This window comes from Apiospora aurea, assembly GCF_038362705.1.
Source record: "Apiospora aurea strain CBS 24483 chromosome Unknown utg000009l_segment0_segment0, whole genome shotgun sequence".
Classification (NCBI taxonomy): Eukaryota; Fungi; Ascomycota; class Sordariomycetes; order Amphisphaeriales; family Apiosporaceae; genus Apiospora; species Apiospora aurea.
In genome coordinates, this window is record NW_027117396.1 from 1,421,775 (window position 1) to 1,440,815 (window position 19,041).

The 19,041-nt window shown below is 53.8% G+C and overlaps 7 protein-coding genes across 7 annotated transcripts; 4 read left to right on the plus strand and 3 right to left on the minus strand.

The window, feature by feature from the left end:
• Positions 1–3,520: 3,520 nt before the first annotated feature.
• Positions 3,521–4,928, minus strand: PG986_013546 (uncharacterized protein; the record flags this gene model as incomplete). Its single annotated transcript, XM_066849768.1, has 3 exons — positions 3,521–3,711; positions 3,768–4,796; positions 4,856–4,928. The coding sequence occupies 3 exons, from the start codon at positions 4,926–4,928 to the stop codon at positions 3,521–3,523; spliced, it is 1,293 nt and encodes a 430-aa protein (XP_066693911.1).
• Positions 4,929–7,419: 2,491 nt separating this feature from the next.
• Positions 7,420–8,717, plus strand: PG986_013547 (Pt repeat family protein; the record flags this gene model as incomplete). The annotated part of the gene is made up of 3 exons (XM_066849769.1): positions 7,420–7,663; positions 7,720–8,554; positions 8,618–8,717. 3 exons carry the CDS (start codon positions 7,420–7,422, stop codon positions 8,715–8,717), a joined length of 1,179 nt encoding a protein of 392 aa, XP_066693912.1.
• Positions 8,718–9,614: 897 nt separating this feature from the next.
• On the plus strand, positions 9,615–10,170 carry PG986_013548 (uncharacterized protein; the record flags this gene model as incomplete). The annotated part of the gene is made up of 2 exons (XM_066849770.1): positions 9,615–9,954; positions 10,007–10,170. 2 exons carry the CDS (start codon positions 9,615–9,617, stop codon positions 10,168–10,170), a joined length of 504 nt encoding a protein of 167 aa, XP_066693913.1.
• A 481-nt stretch (positions 10,171–10,651) lies between these two features.
• Positions 10,652–12,500, plus strand: PG986_013549 (ATP-dependent RNA helicase MRH4; the record flags this gene model as incomplete). The annotated part of the gene is made up of 2 exons (XM_066849771.1): positions 10,652–10,987; positions 11,022–12,500. 2 exons carry the CDS (start codon positions 10,652–10,654, stop codon positions 12,498–12,500), a joined length of 1,815 nt encoding a protein of 604 aa, XP_066693914.1.
• Positions 12,501–13,187: 687 nt separating this feature from the next.
• Positions 13,188–15,065, plus strand: PG986_013550 (uncharacterized protein; the record flags this gene model as incomplete). The annotated part of the gene is made up of 1 exon (XM_066849772.1): positions 13,188–15,065. The coding sequence occupies one exon, from the start codon at positions 13,188–13,190 to the stop codon at positions 15,063–15,065; it is 1,878 nt and encodes a 625-aa protein (XP_066693915.1).
• Positions 15,066–15,680: 615 nt separating this feature from the next.
• Positions 15,681–16,758, minus strand: PG986_013551 (uncharacterized protein; the record flags this gene model as incomplete). Its single annotated transcript, XM_066849773.1, has 2 exons — positions 15,681–15,803; positions 15,871–16,758. The coding sequence occupies 2 exons, from the start codon at positions 16,756–16,758 to the stop codon at positions 15,681–15,683; spliced, it is 1,011 nt and encodes a 336-aa protein (XP_066693916.1).
• A 363-nt stretch (positions 16,759–17,121) lies between these two features.
• Positions 17,122–18,186, minus strand: PG986_013552 (uncharacterized protein; the record flags this gene model as incomplete). The annotated part of the gene is made up of 1 exon (XM_066849774.1): positions 17,122–18,186. One exon carries the CDS (start codon positions 18,184–18,186, stop codon positions 17,122–17,124), a length of 1,065 nt encoding a protein of 354 aa, XP_066693917.1.
• Between the last annotated feature and the right edge of the window lie 855 nt (positions 18,187–19,041).

Sequence of the window (19,041 nt, forward strand, 5' to 3'; positions counted from 1 at the left end):
GTCTCCTCGGCCGCCAACTGAGCCAGCCCCATGGCATGGCATAGCATGGCAGTTCTTGATTTGTACATGAGATGCAAGTCACAAAACAACGTGGGCGGTCGTGGCCTGCCGATGCCCCCTATAGCACCAAAATTTCTCCAAGCATATGGCATGGGCGGCTTCCCATTTGCTTGCGCAAGTGCTTTATCTCTCTCTCACACACTCTCTCTTTCTCATTCGCTCGCTTGTTTCTCCAATTGTTTCTGATCCTTCTTCACCTTCCTTCGGGCCTCCCTTCCTTCCATGATTCCTCCCGGCCCGGGGAGAAGGGCCAAGGCTGATTTCGCTCTTTCTTGCCGTGAGAAGAAAAGGAGTTTCGCAAAAGAACCAACAACGACATTATGAGGGATTCTCGTCCTACACACCTATAATGCGTAGTGCTTATGCATGCGCGTACCTTGCTATCCCCGTTCGTCGGGCGGGCTTTTGCAGATCCTCCCAAAGATGACAAAAAGACAGCAACGGCCGTCCATGGTCATCGAGGCGGTGGCTGGGCTGGGCTGGGCTGGGCTGTGTGTGCGAGGGTGAGTCTAAAGGGGGCGCGACCAGTGACATCTTACATAACCTAAGACTGTCTAGTCCGCCAGATGCCGCCATCAGAAAAGGAAAAAGACAAAACCAACGCAGGTACGCCATCTCTACTAGAGGCACGGCAACGGAAATCATGTCAGGTTATTCTGGGCTGACAACGTTTGGTGGAAGGGGCGAAGCCTTTATTCAACCTGTCCCGCCGTTTTGGGGGGATTGTAAGCATGATCACTAGCAAACCACATGAAGAACCAACCGTCGAGAAGCAAGAGCGAAAGGAAACGCGTAATTATATATTGCCTTTTGCTCCTGCCTGATATCGCCAACCTTTGGGTTGGAGGATAGTCAGAATCAAAAGAAGGAATGCGGCATGTTTGCGTGACACCGACACTCTTTGCAATTCCATTCGCAAGTAGGAGAAGTGCTCATGCATATGCTGGCTTTTCATGATCCGGGAGAAACCCGTGGGAAATACCTACTCATTGGTTCGATCTGTTTCATCCGCCGCCGAGCATCCGAGAGGATCACGTAGAAAACCAGACAGGTCATGTCAGTTGAGTGGAAGAAGAAAGCAGATTGGGAGGTGTGTCAATGGTCCTCCATGCCGTTCAAGGGTCTCTGGGCGGGAGCTTAGGCAGGTCTCGGAATCCGGGGGTTAGTGTCGTTTCTGGTCAGTCCGCTCGTTGCTCTACGTGGCAGTCCGCTCCTGGCGGGAGAAAAGAAAAGAAAGGTGGCTTTTTAAGATATGTAGGATTTGCTTTTGGGTGCTTCCGCTCATCGATTAGCCCCGATCCTGCACTCTTGACTTGGAACTGCATAGCGCCATACGAGATGCAGAACGGTCTTTTTTTATTTTCGACATATATTGCTTATTCTTTGGAAAGCCGCTTGGCAATTGCTTGGCTACCACTCGTACATATCGTGTGTTGGTATGCATGCAGGAAGTACTGTGACATTGTCGCTGCAATAAAGCCATCTTCTTCACGCCTAGCTGAAAATAATGGTTCGACACAGGCATTAGCTCCCGAAGATGGGGACGTTTGGACCCGGTACTTGCTCCTGCTTTCTTCAAGGGACCTGTCCTTTCGGTGGTGACATCTCGAGGTCCTGCGCTAGATAGGGTTCTCCAAAGTCGAGACCAAATGCATACCAAAATAGAGAAGGGCCAATGCGGTGGCAGCCCGCCGTTGTTCGCCCGCTGGGTCGCGTCTCCTCTCCTCTCCTCCCGTCGAAATATTATCGTGGGTCATACATCAAGTACCCAAGTCCTGGACTTGCAAGGTATGTGTACGTATGGCTTTTGTCCCGTTTTCGGCCAGCCGCGAGTAAGTATGTTCTTGCATCCAACACATGGGAAGAAGTAACTGCCAATCCTCCCCTATCCGAGACAACGCATACATGTATCCATCCAGGAAAGGTGTCGGCTGGGAGAGAAAAAGAAAGAGAAAAGCTCATTTCGTTGTTTCTTGCCCAGGCAGTTAGTCATGTGTGGCGATCCCCTCATCATCATCGCCACCATCCGAGACCCCCTGGAAGATCCTCCATGTTATCCAAGTAAGACAAACGACAAGTTGGCGGCCCGTGAGGCCGCCAACCAGAAGGGAAGGATGGCTGGGCGATGGGCCGACTGACTACTCCATCAAAAAAAGGGGGCGTACATATGCCATCTACCAACCTACGCTGTTCTTGTAAAGGTAGGTGCCACCAAATGACCAGCTTTAAGCTGAAAGTGTATGTAATCGTAAGGAGGTCGCTGGAGCCAGTCGTCGATGAAAGGACACAGGAGACGAGATAAAGAAAAATGAGCTACATACTGCATAGCACAGGCAGGCATGACCACGCCAGACAGCCCGCCAGGGATAACGTGCAAATTTGGCCGCATGGACAAACGCGATCCGATGGTGGTGGAACCAAGTAAGGGGGTGCAGAGGAGGAGCGAGAGCTCTGCCCCCCCCCAAGCCAGTAGCCAATGGGCCATGTTGTTGAAGACGCAACACCGCGGCACTCTCGCCAATCAATACCATCCCGTAGGGCTATTGGCCGACCTTGATGACACGAAACGACACGCGGTGCTGCTACCGCCGTGGTGTCCAATCTCGCGTATCGTATCATCGAATGAACAAAGCCACCCAACCTCCTGACGAGGCACACATCTCGAGACTTTCGACGAGAACCAATATGCCTCATTGGCCATGCCACTGCCGTTGCCTCAGGATCATCATCATCACGTTAACACAAACGAAGTGAGTGAGCGCAAGGGACGGGCAAGATACTACACCCTTACACGTCCATCAACCCCCTGACCTCAGGCTCTTTTGCCACTGCATGGCCCAAATGCGACTCAAGTCGCCCAAGTTTGAGTGGATGACAGATGCTCATGCAAGAAATAGATGGGGTCGTCCCAAACACAAAACCAACCGCATACGATTTCATCCCCGTGACCTGGGAAATTTGGGCCGGGAATAGAACAAAAACACCATATATACTTACCTGCCCCCGTCTCTCTGAAGAGCCAACAGGTCGTTTATGCCCCTGTCTAGCCAGTCTTCACGAAGGCCCCGTGCCCTTTACCAATGGGTTGGTTGACCCCTGAGCCGAGGGGGCCACGGACATCATCATCATCACCAGGGGGTCTGCTAACGAGACCCTCGGGGGACTGGAATCATGATCACACTCTTTTTGGCTGTCAAGTTGAACAGCATATGTGTAGTCCTAACAGCACCATCGTGGGACAGAAATTGAGCCACGCCCTAATAATAGCCAAGACCAGCATGTGTTGTGGCTATGGTGAGGGGGTTACACAAACCAAACCGAATAGCATCGTGGACGGCTTTTAGTAGTAACCAGTACGCAAGTGGTATTCTAGTAACTATTCTATTACTTATTAGACACGGAGACTGTAGTTAATCCATACTGTCAATGTGTATGCCATACTGGGGCATTGGGTCACACCTCACAAATGCTTTGATATCAGACCATCTGGACCCCTGAAAGACTTGAAGCCGTCCTTATCAGATTCGTCGTCATCCAGGTCGTACTCCTCGACGTCTGAAGCATTGTTTCTAAATGAGTAAGGGTTCAAGCCGAATTCGTCATCTGAAGCCACCTCATCATCAGGATAGTCCGCCGTATAGTAGTTTTCCGCTATTTTGTCAGTCAGCAGTAGCTCCATATTTGCTTGCGGCATTGCTTTAACTCACCATTCTCATCATCCTCATCCTCAACCCATTCGTTTTCGCTATCGGAGCCCTCGCCATAGAACAGCTCTGAGTCGGGTTCATCGTCGAAGACTAGAAGACCGATGCTTCCTGGAGCTATATTCTGCTTTTCCATGGTGCTGAGCGGGACGCGGATATACGTCTCGATGATGTAGTCATCATCGTCCGTATCGGTGAAATCGGCCTTGGCGTCCGGCATATCCTCATCAGTCTTCGGCACCTCTGGATGGCGTTCTGTATAACGCTTTGCAGGCACCTTGGGTTTGTATTTAAGCTGTTGGGACCGTTTCGCAGCCGCCGCCTTCTCTTGCTCGGCTTGCTGAAGATTCAGACCAATCTGTTGCATTGTCCAGGCGTTCATATCTTCGGTAAACTTGTCGAGCTCAACATTCCGCCTGTCAAGCATCGATGCTGGCAACTCAGACTGGGTGGCAGCAGCAGCAGCATTCCCGCTCTTCTGGTTCCCCGTCTTTTGTGCAAGCTTATTCACTCCGGGCTTCTTGAATTTGCGCGGCTCTGCCTCATCCATGTCCACATCCGCAGAGGCTTGATCAGGGAGACTGGTTGGTTGAGCTGTGGCATCGGTAGCCAGCGTTTGGGCGATCCGGTCGATGCTCTTGGACGGCAAGCGCTTGATCTTGCGCTCCACGAAGAGGGCGGGCGCAGGGCGCTTTCTCGAAACGCCGCCATTGCGGGAAGTAGGGTATTGCGAAGCAGCCAACAACATCTCTTTCTTTGACATATGAAACCGTCGAGGCTCGGAGCTGGGAGAGACACCAACAGCGTCGTTGGGCTTCGTATCGGTGGCAGGCAGGTCCTCATCTTGCCCATTCTTGCGCTTGTTGTTTGGCTGGCCGACTCGCTGGGATGCGGCGCCCTCGTTTGTCGGCTTGGGACTGCTGTGAATGATCGGTTTCTGCAAGGCCGGGGGGATTTCGGCGAACACTGGCTCCTGCCGTTGGCGCTGGTAGACGTAGCTCTCGCTTCTGTGTCGCTTGGTGTCCTGCAACCCTGATTGCCAGTTATTTGTCAGTATTTTACCCATATTGCATAGCAGGATTCCAGCTTACGCAAAAACGATACTGGCTCGTCTTCCGAGCCAGCCTTTCGCTTGACGCGAATTGTCTGCGGCGGAACAGACATCGTCAAAGGTGGGTGTGGTGGTTGGCAGGTGGTGGTATGTGACAGGACAGTGAGTACCGATATGGCCTCTTTTGACGTTGCTGGCGTAACTGGAAATAAGGTGACTGGCCTGAAAGTAGATTTATTCGAGTGATGCAATAATTGGCACTCCTACGACAATGTCAATAGGTAGATCAATTGAAACAATATGGATTCCCCACGCACGAGCCAACGGTTAGTCGTTCAATTGCATTTGAACAACCTTCCCCGCCAGCTGGTATCTACCATCACTTCCAATCAAACTAAGCCATTCTAACAAATATGAACTTTTGAAGCGTCGGTTCTAATCAGTAGTAGCATAAAGAAGATACCACTCAGCCTTGGAAACGTCTTGGCTGTTGACTTGGGCCAACGTATCTGGGTTCCTCGAGCCTCGCGCCCTCCGAATAAGATCAATGCACACCCTGGTTCGTACGATTGTTGGTTGGTACCCAAATTGCCCTTTTCAAGCTGGAGAGATCGATTTCAAGCTTTCAATAATAATGCCAGAATATATTCCACGTTTTGAGGATAAAAGAGCCAATAAGAACCGAAGAATATATTTGAAAGACTTCTCCGTAGGACCCTAAGTCGAGGACCTCGAGGCCCTTATCTAACGTTCTTACGAACCGCCATGTACTGACTGAATGGTGGATTATGTCGTTGAATACCGCCTAGCCCAGCTCCAAGCAAGCAGTGGTGGGGCTTGAACAGGTTGGTGTGTACGCCAGACGTTGACTTCCTACTCCCGTTGTTAATTCAGTAGTGAATATTCAGGAGCCGGCAATCTTTGGCAATATCTGATTCCATACTGCCAGTAGCACGACGAGCAGAATGGTTCAAGAATTTATTATCTCATTGATAGCTGTAATCGTTTATTATCGGCTTACGCATTTCCCACCCTCTTTGGGACGTTGTGTGTTCCGGGTACCTACCTCCAGGACTGTGGGGTAAAGAAAGCGTCGTGCGGGGGAGCGTTGGAGCTGACGATCCTCCTCCCTGCGGAGATCCGATTCGAGCGGTTGCAGTGTAACTGCAAGTTCGGCAGGCAATAGAGTGAATCCAGAATAGATTTTGTTTCCAACCGCAAACGGGATGCGCCAGCATTCGCCATGGCATTCAGAAACGTCTCGCGGTTCTCCGAATATCTGAAAAGACCATTCTGCAATGACTGATGGCTGCGGTTGCGTGGTTGCAGGAGGGGCGTTTCCACTAACTTCAAATGTTCCTATCTGACTTTGGCTAGAGCATGCATCTCTGTATCTTCAAGACTCGACCAGGAGATACATTGGTGAGAAAAGGCGGGTACTGGCGGGCTGGCTCACAAGCGCTCAGCGCCCAGGACGCGGACGCGGGGTTGTGTGGACTTTGGACCACTTCTTCTGCAATTCTACCAGTACCACCGCCGGCTGGCCGGAAGTTCATGGGTTTGTGGGGACCATCAGCTCCCAACGTTCATGGCAGAACCCATGGGGACGTCGACCCGTCGTAGATCTTTGTGTCTTCGGGGATGAGTGAGATGTGTCGCGACAGGTAGTGCTCGGTAGGACACGACCTCAGAACTTCATCGCTCGACCTATTCACGCATTTCGAATTATCTGGGCTGCGGGTGTCGAGGTATGTATTTGAGAGGCTTGGGGGCTCTGGATCATGGGAAGCCTGGAATGGCACCATGCCGTCATCCTCGGGGCCCCGCCGGTCGTTTCATAGTGGCGTTATGTATTGGGCATCTTCACGTAAGCTAGCCGGGGAACTGCTGCAGCCGTGACATATATCTAGCACAACCCTGTTCTGCTCGTAGATACCTGGTCCCAGACTTTAATTCACTCAATCTCGATTGGTCACTACCTTAGTTGCAGGCTTCCGCTTGACATGGCTACTTGTACTTACCTGATATGAAGGGGAAGCTCCCACTGGCACACCCAATCTGTTCTTCCCGGTAATCTCTATAACTCTCGTGCAATGTCCAAGCCTCCAAGGCCTCCATCTACTGTACTTGCTGCCCAACAGACACAGAAGTAGACTGTCCGCACTCCCTGCCCTGCATACATTTTTCTGAAACACACACACCTATGGTTCCTACGGCTTGTTCCATCCAATCCCGTTATTTGCCCTGGAAGGCAAGCTACCCGAAGTTTCCTGTTAGTCGCATCTCCAGAATCCGGACGACGGCCTATCAGGCCCGAGGAACCCAGGAACCCGCCTTATCCGCTGAAAGTCTCCCTCCTCAACAACACGTCGGTATTCTTTCATCTGTGCCCACTTGTTCTGAGGGCCCTGGAAGAAGGTTCACGTAACGTCCTTGGCCAGCACCCGCCAACGCCAACGCACGACTGCTTTCAGCTTCTCCAACTCAGCCAAGCACTCAAAACCTTGAAGCCTCCTTCAAGTTGGCAGGGCGAAAACCTTGTCCAAACGTCCGCTACATCTGTCATGAGTACGTAGTAATCGCTATTTAATGAAGATGTCCGCCATGGCTTCAAAGCAAGTCCCAGTCACCATCACGTACCGCAAGCCCGGAACTAGCCCGCCCGTGTTTCTATCAGGTACTTTCAGCGATCCCCCATGGCAGCCCAAGGAGATGTCCTATGTGGTAGATGACGACAGTAACCACATATTCCAACTGAAGACGTCTGCTCCCGAGGGCTCCAAGATTGAGTATAAGTTCAGACTCGGCCCTGGTGACTGGTGGGTTCTGGACGAGACAGCAGGCACCGGTAAGTTGAGCAATCTTCCGTTTGGCACAGCGGTACAGGCTAACAATACCTCACAGTAGCGGATGATCTTGGAAATCTGAACAACGTCATGACGGTCCCTGCTTCACCCGGTGGTGGGAACATTGACGATGATCTAGATGATCTCGCCGATGAGGACACGGCTGATCCTCCAATGCTACCCCATGAGAGTTACAAGCCTGACGACATTGAGGAATGGCCCATCAACTTGCCGACTACTGATCAGGAGATCTTTGGGACTTCACGGAAAGGCGAAGATGAGATCGATACGAATGATCCTCGCTTCGAGCATTTCCCTTCCGAGAACCGCCACTCGATCATCGCTGCTCTGAGGAAGATCGAGGGTAGCGTGTCAGAGGATGGCACTTCCATCGCAGAAGACTCACTCTCTCACGGCCATCCACTATCTCCGCAGATATCTCCAATGACCCCGGACCCGTCCACGTCGCCTAAGAGCCAACGGCGGAGTTTTAGGCCGGATCTGCCGAGTGACCATGCGATGGAACTCCCACGTTCTCCACGCTCGCTGGCTTCTCTCCAGTCAATAGAGGAGACCATGGAAGAAGAGCCAAGTGACACTATTGAGGACAGGATCTCTGGAAACGACCCTGAAGTGCTGCAGGACAGGCGCATTAGCAACGTGTCGCCGGGGTCTGGAAACATCCAGACGATCAAAGGACCTGTAGTGACACCACTTGAACCGCGCGAATCTGCCTCCAGTGAAGATGAAGGCATTTCGATGGCACCGACTCGCAAGGAGAACGACACGAATGCTCTGCGACACCGGGGCAAAGCCAAGACTCCCACCAACAGTCGGTCCAAGACGCCGTCTAGTGTAAACTCTACGCACGGAGCCAGCAACAACGGTAACTGGTACGTGAAGAGTTTCACAAACGATGTGCAGAGCCATGACTGATTCCTACGATTTGTACCCAGGTTGCAAACGTTCCTCCATGTGGTCTTCGTGGATTGGGTGGGAGGTTTCTTCATCCGCTTCTGGAATCAGTTTCTACGCGGAAGGAAAGGACAGACGTAAGGCAAAAGCCCAGTGCGAACACGTAAAAGCCCGTCCTATCTCTCCTGATATTATACCACAAACGAGACCGCCTGGTGGTTAACATTATTACCACAGCGTGCTGGCTGTTGGCACGGCTGGGTTGCTTGTAGGAACGCTATCGAAGGAACGAGTGCTGCAACTGACCGGTTCATGGTGGCATCGGTTAAAGAAATTGATGTAGTTTTCTATATACACACACTATCGCTTCTCTATCTTTTATGCTCGGAGTTGTTATGGGAACGGCAGAACGGATGGTTCCCGTCACGACTGTGGCTGAGTGCTGCTTGACTGTACAAAATCGACTATACTGTATTAGTATAAAAGCATACATCTTACACAAGTATGATTAAGATTATATGCATTTCTCTGAATGACGGTGATACGACAATTGAGAAAATTTGTCGTTGCTGCCCAATGTGTCCAGTTTTTCCACTTATATGAGGAGAAAGTCGGTGGCACATGTATCCCATCCATTTTTTATACTTGCCGGCCTGCTCATCCTCGTGTTGTTAGTATGGTATCTTGACTGCTTGCATCTCCCGAACAGCACCCACAGCACTACACATATGAGTTGGCATATTCTGGCAGATGTCAAGTTGATCTAGCGTACCATGGTTTCTTTGTCTTCTCGGCTCTCCAGAGGGGGTGTCAGCCTATCATCTGGCTTCTTCCGGCTCCCTTCTGATCTATCACCGGGTCCGCCATCAACATAAAAACGAGGGCATTCATATGAAATGTGTTCCAAGGGCTCCCGCGGTATAATGTCTATTCTCTTGTGCGATGTTCTACGTAGTGGCTAGGGGTGTAATTGGTCCCCTCTGGTCGACGAGCTTTCTTATCACTTTTCCACAATGCTCCTCGAAACGCTTGATAGCAATGACACCGTCCGGCGCCATCAAGAAGACCCAAAAAGTCTCAAAAAGCCTTCTTACTTTTACCAGGGATTGCAAGGCGTGCGCCTCGCGCCGCCGCGCATCCTGGCCGAACCTCAAGCCCCTCAAACGCACCAGCACATTGGAACCCATCGAGGGTCTGGTGCACTTAGAAAGACTCAGGGCAGTCCTCCAGCCGCAGCCGCAACGGAGGAGGAACGCGCTGATCATAGGCTGCAAAGCGGTTGCGAGGCTGGTTTGGCGCCGCCGCCGATGGGCGACATTCGGCGGGACGACGGAGGCGATGATAATACCCACATTGGTCATCGGCGTCGAGTTCGGCAGTGCGTCGACTGGCAAGCTCGATCCCTTCTGGAGCAATCGACAATCGCTGAGGGGAAATCTTTGTGGCCGTGAGGGATGCCCTGGTGGAGGAGGGCATCACCGAGTACGGCCTCGAGGTCACGCTGTTGAGGTTGCTGCCGGATTCGTTTGTGAAGGCTGGCGACGGGCTGCTCGGTCAGGTTACGGCTGTCATATTGCCCGAACGGAACGTTTGACGATGCACGAGCGCGGCAAATCCATGGAATATTCTCCCCCATCCCTTCTGCGAATACTTCCCATCGAAGTTGAGCTTGTGGGCTCCACAGACTCTCTTCTGGCGGTATTCGGCCTCACGTCCTGTTGCATTGCCATCATTACCAGCGAACCTCAAAGTAGTAAATAAAGAAAGTTTACCATATAAACTTATTATGAAGAAGCTGATACGTATACAATAATAGAGAAGTAAATGACTGGACATGCCATGGCGGTTAGGTACATTGACGTCGGCTATATTGAGGAAGCACGTTTAATATGTAGATATGTAGAAAACGGAAGCGCCATAATCCCTGCACTGACCCCACAAGCGCCCCCGTAACGTCATATGCAAACGGAAAGCTCCCCCAACTTTTTTTTCTTTGACGGTTCTGCGGGCCGGAGGCGACGATGGGAATTCGATTTTTCGACAACTTTTCGTTCATTCATTTTCCAAAAACAAGCATGCAGTCCATTTCTGCGGCGCGGATATGCCCGCTGTGCAAGTGCAGCAGCACGGTCGCGAGACCTGCCCAAGCGCTGGGCCGGCCATGGCTTGCGCCGCGATACTACGGTGCCGTGAGCGGCGGCGGACGAAATAACCGGCGAACTTCGAGCCCGTCCCGCATGGTACTTTCCGACAACGTCTCCAGATCCCCGAGCTCGCGCTTCGGGCGCGGCCGCGACAGCGAAAGGCCCCGGCGCAAGATCGACGGGCCCTTTGCCGCCATGAATCAGACCAGCTTCCGCGGCAGCAGGGAGGCGCATTGCCGTCGGCCGGCAGATCGCAAGGAAGTGGTCGTGGCGGCGGCAAAAGGAGGATCGCAGGACGAAGGCCATGAAGATGCAGAGCTCGCTGGCCTCGGTCTCCTACGGCCACAGGACGCGCATGAAGGAAAACATCAGTGGGATCGAGTCCTTTGACCAACTGGACCTTCTTCCGTCCGTCAAGACCGCCATTACCGACGAGGTCCTCCAGGGCATGGTGGACATCAAGCCCACACCAGTGCAGCGGCTTGCTATCCCTGCTTTGATAGGGCAGGATATAGGATCTTCCAAGAAGAGAAATAAGACGGGTGGGCGGGAGGAGTTCCTGCTGGCGGCGGAAACGGGTTCCGGCAAGACTCTGGCATACCTCGTTCCTATTGTGAACGCTTTGAAGGAGGCCGAGGCGGCCGATCCGGCAATCCAGAAATACCGTGCGTACTTTGACAAGCAGAGAGCAGCCATGCAGGAGCCGGACTACACAGGGCCGCGAGAGTTTGACCCTCACCCGACCGCTGCGCGTCCTAGAGTCATCGTGCTGGTTCCTTCAGCCGAGTTGGTTGACCAGGTTGGTGCTGTGGCCAAGAAGCTTTCGCACTCGGTCAAGTTCAAGACAGATCTCTTCTCAGCAAACGTCGCGGCCAGGATCATCCAGAGGAATATGTACTCGCCCGGAGGCATCGATTTGATCATCTCAACGCCGCACCTACTGGCATCCATGGCCGATTCGGACCCGAACATCCTGTCTCGGGTCACTCACTTGGTCATTGACGAGGCGGATTCTCTTCTCGACCGAAGCTTTTCGCCAGTGACTACGTCTATTTTGGATCGTGCTCTGCCATCTATGAAGCAGCTGATTCTTTGCTCTGCCACGATCCCGAAGCGATTGGATAACTACATGGCAACCCAGTTCCCCGACATGGTCCGCATTACGACACCTAACTTGCATGCCATTCCACGTCGTGTGCAGCTCGGTGTTGTGGATGTGTCCAAGGACCCCTACCGAAACAACAAGAACCTCGCTTGTGCCGATGCGATCTGGTCAATTGGAAAGGATGCCGCCCAGCATGAGGGCTCCGTCGTCGGGGAGATGGACGTCAAGCGCATCATGGTATTCGTGAACGAGCGAGAGAAGACACAAGAAGTCGCCGACTTCCTGGTCTCCAAGGGCATTGACGCGGTGGCTTTGCATCGCGACACTCCGGATAATCGCCAATCTGAGATGATGGATTCTTTCACCACGAAGGACCGGCTCAAGACGGACGCGAAGCCGCTGACGAGGCCGTCCAATTCAGGAAAACGCTCTCTGCCCAATACTAAGGTCATGGTCGCGACCGATTTGGCGTCGCGAGGTATCGACACCCTGGCCGTCCGCCACGTTATCTTGTACGACGTGCCTCACACCACGATTGATTTCATTCATCGCCTGGGACGTGCTGGCCGCATGGGCCGACGAGGAAGAGGCGTTGTACTTGTTGGAAAGGACGATAGACGTGACATTGTCGCCGAGGTACGAGAGAGCATGTACATGGGACAGGCCCTGATCTAGAGCAAGAAAGAGAGAGAGAGAGAGAAGCTTTGAGGAGTTAGATATGCTGTATATCGCCTCTCAAGCTTTGTACTGTATGTTTGTACGTTTGTGTACGAGATTATCCGATACCACCCCCAATTATGTATATGTAGATATGTACTTATGTACTTTATGATGACTGTACTACGACGAACGTCTCAGTCCTCGCTCCCCCAAACCAGGGAAATCTGTAATTGAATATGGCCAATCAGTGATCACGACAACATTTGTAAGGTTGTCTGGGCTTTGACATGGTGGTGACTTCATCCAACATGAAGGTATCATCGATTGGAAGGATCATAGCTCAAAGGTGGGGGGCCTCAGCCAGGGTAGCTTAGCCTTAGCTTCCAGTGGTGGTAATCCGCTAGGCCCTTCCCCCCCCCCAAAACCCCCAATAGCCCTGGAGCTTGTCCTTAGGACCGTAGCACGCGTGACGCGACTTTGCACTTCCTTGCACAATCGTGTTTCTCCCACCTTTTTGTCTCGACAGCCCACCCTAAACCAAGCAAACAATAATACTCCTGCCACAGACAGCTCGGCTCTGTCTACATGCATGAGTAGCCCTGCGCCATCGCAGCATAGTCTGGTCAAATTTTTTCCCCCTTGTTTTCAATCTCTCGCTGATTGAAGAACGACTCTCCGCAAGCACACGCACGTACAAACACAATGCCGCGTCCGAAACGAACTCGGGTCGCGTCGACGCGCAGCGCCGCACCAATCGCCCAGAAAGAACCAAGCCCAGCACCGCTTCCCGTCGAGCAGCCATCTTCCAGCGCCAGCACCGACATATACGATGTGAGCGATCGTGAGAAACCAGGGAGGCGCTCGACGCGTAGCACCGCGGCCAGAACCAGTGCTGCTGCAACAACCAACCCGCGCCAGGCTGCCGCCATCGACGCCTCCAAGAAGAACCGCGACTCCGCAATGCAGCGCCTGGAAAACATCACCTCTACCGTCACAGGGACTACGGACACCACAGAGAATGAGGCGGAAGACTCGTCAGATTCGGCCGAGATTGAGGTTGGCCGGCGCGCCGATGCGACACCTCCCTGCGCTACTGCTGGCGGGCGAAGGACCGACTTTTCGGGCTTGGACTTGGACGATAGCATGTTCGATGACCTGAACACAACGATAAACACGGCGGGTCCTGCTAGCGCGCAGCGATCGCTGGACATGTCGACGCTGACAGCTAGCACCTACAAGCGGCGACCGCGCGGCAACAGTTTCTTGAGCCGAAATGACGGGCCTATCCGGCCCAGCAGTCGCGCCGGCCCCAACACGCCCGCTTTCGGCTCGACTTTCGACATCACCAATTTCAGGAGACGCCCAAGGGAGCCCAGTATTCTGGGCACGGCTCAAAAGGAACGCCCGCAGAGACCTGAGCCAGAGAGCGATAGTGGCGAGAAACCGGATGATGAAGACGATCTGGAGAGTGAGGAAGAGGAGGAACAAGTGCCCGCAGAGGACTTTGCACCTGAAGCTGAATCGACGCCGCCCCCGAGACGGTCTTCGAGGCGATCTGCGGCAGTTGTAGACGCCCGAGAATCTTCCCTCGAAATCTCGTTGAGCGTAAATCCACGCAAGCGCAAATCCACCGAGTTGCATGAGCACAGGCCTCGGTCTTCTCCCTTTGCAGACAATCCCCTGGCTGCAGAAGAGTCTGAAAATGAGACCGCATCGCAGACTGGCAGCCTGCCGCCTATGGATGTCAGACCATCAACGCCTGTGATGGAGGAAGAAGACGTTCCTCCGCCACTGAGCAGTTCCTCGGAGGAAGAGGTTGAAATATGGCCTCCATTGAAGTCTCTGGCCAAGGGGCGAACGAGACGGGCCCCTTCAGTCCAGCGAAGAACTCCAGTACGCGACATTGGCGGTGACAATCTATCTGATATGTCATCTCCGCCCTCTCTCACCTATTCCCCGAACTACGATGAGCCCTCCCCGCCACCCCCGCAACGCACTGTCAAGACCCGCAAAGCCGCAAAGGCGGAAGCCAAGCTTACGACCGCGGACCTCACGGGGCTGCTACCCCGCCGTCGTCACAGGAGCAACAGAGCCGACCCCTTCGCAGTTAATGATACGGAGGAAGAGGAGGTCGATGCCACTGGGCTGGGCAACGATGACGACGAGCTCTATCATCTGGACGGTCGGTCGACTCGGCGGCGACCTGCACGACCGCTGGCCCGTTCCGGCAACAAAAACCAGAACGAAACTGCTGCTGCCGGTAAGACCACAGCGGCGGCCCAGCGCAAGGGCAAGCAGCCGGCTCAGCCGGCCGCCAACAAGAGGTCAACAAGGAGGCGGACGTATGGAAAGAATTCCGACAAGGAGAACGAGGGGGACCAAGATGAGAACGACAACGAAAACGGCAACGAGAACCAAGACCCATTCCGCGAGGGGGAAACGACAGAGAACAGCGACGAGTTGGTGGCGCGCGTGGGCGTAGAGCTTAAGAACGCGTCCCGCAAGTTCGCCGAGGTGGACAAGTGGGAGCTGGCTTATGAGACGATGACACAGAGTAGCTCCCCGAGTAATGCTCGGTAAACTATGTTGGCACGAAATGTCACAAAGGAGAAAAAGAGTAAAGCGAGATATTCGGTCGAGGGAGGGACTTGGGGCAAAGTTTTTTCTTCATGGTACATGTTCCCGATTCTGGGTGTTTCTTGGGGGCAAGGTTTTATGTATGATGCCCTGGGTCTTGCACAGTGTTCTGTTCTCGTTTTGGTCAGCATGATGCGCAATGGGCAGGGCGTAAAGATAGCGGTCGCGGAGTTAAGGAGTTCAACAACATACCTTTCTATGGTTTAGCCTGGCATTTCTGTGCCACATCTCAATGCTACAAAACGGCGACTTGACATTTGGGGGCCCCTGGGCCTGATATCCTATCCTATTGACCCTCCCTCGAACCAATGCTACCTCATGACGCCTGTGCTTGTGCGTCGTGATCGCCAGCTTTCAGTGGTAATAGGAAGAGCCGCTCCTGTGTTGCACATGCATGTCCGCCGTTCTAGTATAAGTGACGCTATCCTTTCTGCCGGATGAACCCTGGCCATCAAATCTGGAGCGGCCTAAGTCTCTGGGAAAGGGGCAGACGTGTCACTTGTTCTTTGGGTATGCAGCTCGAGTTTTTGTTTCGGTTTCGCCACTTATTGTCGCCGTTCATGATTTCAGGGAAACATGCTCAATGGTTTGGTCGATGACGGGCAGCAGCTCGGCGACCTTGTTTCCATCGCGCAGGGCTACTGTGACGCCATCTGGTGTCAGGCCGGACATGCGGAAGGCCTGTATATGTCAACATCTCAAAACCATTGGGCTCTCCATATGAATGCACTGTTTAGGCAAAACTCACCTTCTTCAGATCGTCGTAGCTCCCTTCCTTGACCGTGTACTCGCGGATGACGTCGTCGGTGTCAAAGTCGACGTAGACGCGCGTGTCGCGGACGCGGGCGACGACGTGGTCGAGGCGCATGAAGAGGCGGCAGAGCAGCAGCATGCGCTGCTCGTGGACGCGCGTCTTGACGCTCAGCATGCTGATGCCGTTGTCGTCGAGCTCCGACTCGTAGAGGACGACGTCGTCGAAGAAGAGGATCGGGTCCCGCCGCTTCAGCAGCTCGAGCGGGATCTGCTGGGCCGGGCGGGCCGGGTCGTCGGCGGCGGGGCCTACGGGGGCTAGCTGCGGTATATCCTTGGTGTTGTTCTGTGTGTTGTTGTTGTTGTCGTGGTCGTGGTCGTGGTCGGGCGACGAAGGAGTGGAAGAAGAGCTAGGAGAAGTGGAGGAAGAAGGGCTGGTGGTGGTGCCTCGGTAGGTGGTGCTGTAGGACCAGTCGTAGGGCTTGACGACCTCCTTGATGCCCGCGCTCGTCTGCTCGCGGCTGGCGCTCCAGGACTTGGCGTAGGCGACCTGCAGCATGTTCTTGTCGGTCTTATCGACGGCGTCGAGCGCGTCGTACGCGTTGAACTCGATGCGCCAGCCGGTGGGCTCGTGGCGGACGGACACGACGTTGTCGCCAAAGATCATCTCGGGCACGGGGATGCCCAGCCGGGCCTCCATGCGCGCAATGGGCGCCGACTTGGAGATGGGCAGCTTGCGCGTCGTCACGGTGAAGCGGCCCTGCGTGTGTTGTGTTGTTGCGGCCGCCAGGTGCGCCGGGCTCGGGTACGGCTCCTGGGCCGAGGTGACGTGGCCCGGCGGGCCCATGCCGGTGGCGGGCACCGTGGTTGAGGCTGGAGGGGGCATGGTTGATGGTGCCGCTGCGGTGCGATGATGGGTCGTCGTCTGAGCTCGGTAGAGAATGTTGGAAGGTGGGATGAAGTTGGAAACCGGAGCCCCAAGCAGCTGAAGTGGAGGGCGGAGGGGTAGCTTGGGCCGGACCCACTTGCAAGGTTTCGGCGCGTCATCCGCTGGGAGCTCACTGGTGTAGTAGTAGGTTAGGTACTTACAGCAAGTCAGTATCAACCCCCGGCTGGAAAGGAGATGGCTCTGTGTTACTGCATGTAGGTTTCTTGTCATCCTTCCCGTTATACCCTCCCTCTACGCGTAGGTCTTAGTGGATAGAATGCCATATTCACCTTTACTTTATTGTACATGAAAAACGTCTAGCTACTGTTGTTTATTAGGTCTTTGCTGTCTAAAGTTATCCGACCAGAATATTTCATCTTCCCAATCCTTAACGTAGCCTTTCCTGCTAGGCGGCGTTTTGTTTTCAGCCTCCTGTATTGCCTGGTCCACGTATTGTTCATAGGTTCCCTTTGGCTTTTCCGCAAAAGTCTCTGCGAGTATAGCCAGGGGAGTGACTGGCTTCTCCAACATTGAATAATCGTGAATCTCGATGAACTCCTCCAGCTTCTTTGGGGCATGATAGGCCAAGCCATCGGCGATGTCAAGGAACTCCTTCAGGCGCTCCAATGTTGCCGTATCAGCCACCCGTGATGGGAGGCCGGAGTAGAGGTCTCGTAAAGAAAAGAAGTGGCGGCCTAATAACCGCGGAAGCCACTGGCCCAGCAGCGAGTCATGATCCGAATGCTTCGGATGGTATCGTGTTTGCCCTCCCAGGAGAATGCGCTGCTGCTCTTTCTCGAGCAGATGCCAGTCGCCCTCGCGTATCTTCCCGTCCTCCGCACGTACTCGCCGCAGCAACAAGGGTATTCGGCGATGGCCACCATCGCGTTCTGTTTCCAGCCAGACCCGGTCGACCATGATCTTGAGGATCTTGAACTCGCGCTGCCGAGCCTTGACCCTCTGCTTGTGGGTCTCCATGTCAGGCAGGTAGCAGCTTTGCTCGTTGTTCCTCATCGAGGCAGCCATGGAGTAGTAACAGAACTCTAGCTGTTCCGTCAAGTCGGCCGAGTCCGTCTTTCCAAGCCAGGCCCTCAGGATGTGGCATCGGTGGAGGGTATCGAGCTGTTCCCTCCGCTCCGACTCGTTTGGGTTTTTTAGCAGGAACTTCAGGTCGCGGATGCCCATGCCGTACATGCGCACCAGAAAACTAGTTCTCACCCTGAAGGGGTCGTTCTCACGCAGTATACCCTTTTCGAAAATGAAGACGTCTAGCGCGATGTTAGGACCCAGCCAGGGCCAATAACAATGCCCTTTCCGCGCAAAGCTGATCAAGCCCTCGACTGGCTGGCTGAGCAGATTCAGCCCGAGCCCTCCACGAGGTGCCATTGCTCGAAAGCTCTCAATGATGTAGCAGCAGCGCCACAGTATCTCTGAAACAAATTGCAGAAAGGGGAGCGAAGGGACGCAGCCCACGCTATCGATTCCCATCAAATCTCGATTGGCATTGATCACTTCTCCAAGGTGATCCTGTGACATTGCACGGATAACACCGGTCGGCCAGAATATTGGTTGCGAAATGGGCCCGTTATCCAGTAAAGCCGGATCCGTGTGCGAAGTGGCTTGCAAGGAGCATCGAGAGACGAGATGCCGAAAAAACTTGGCCATGTCTTCTGGTCCGTCTTGCCTGTGCAAATACAAAGGATCGAACGGAAATTCCAGCGATTTGGCATGTTCGAATGATGCGGCCATGCCGCAGTCTAATCTGGCGAGAGGGGATACACCGTTGAGCAGGTGCCCGGCATCGTGATGTTTGAGTGTGAGTCGAATCCCTTTAAGGCCCATAGCTGCTTGAGCGGCGACCCAGGCGATCTTGGGACCGGGCGGGAGCCGCACGTCGAATGTTGTCTCAAGGTAATATCGTATAGATTCCCATGGTTCACCTCTCTCGTCGGGTAGCCGTCGCATCGTTTCCAGCCAAAGCCCCAGATTTGTTGTTGCATCAAGAAGCCGAGTTGCTTTTTTCAGCGTCTCCGGCAAGTCAGTTCCGGTATTTGGCGTCGAGGTGACCTCCGAGTTAGGGGCTGCGGCATCACCGATGCTCTCTGAGCTGCTTTGCTCGTCCTCTGATACGCTCCTCCAGGAACCTTGTAAATTACTTGACTGCCGTTCACCACCACACAGTCTTGGCGGAATAAAGAAGCCCCTGGAAACCGTTGTGCGGCCATTTTGTGACCCAAAATT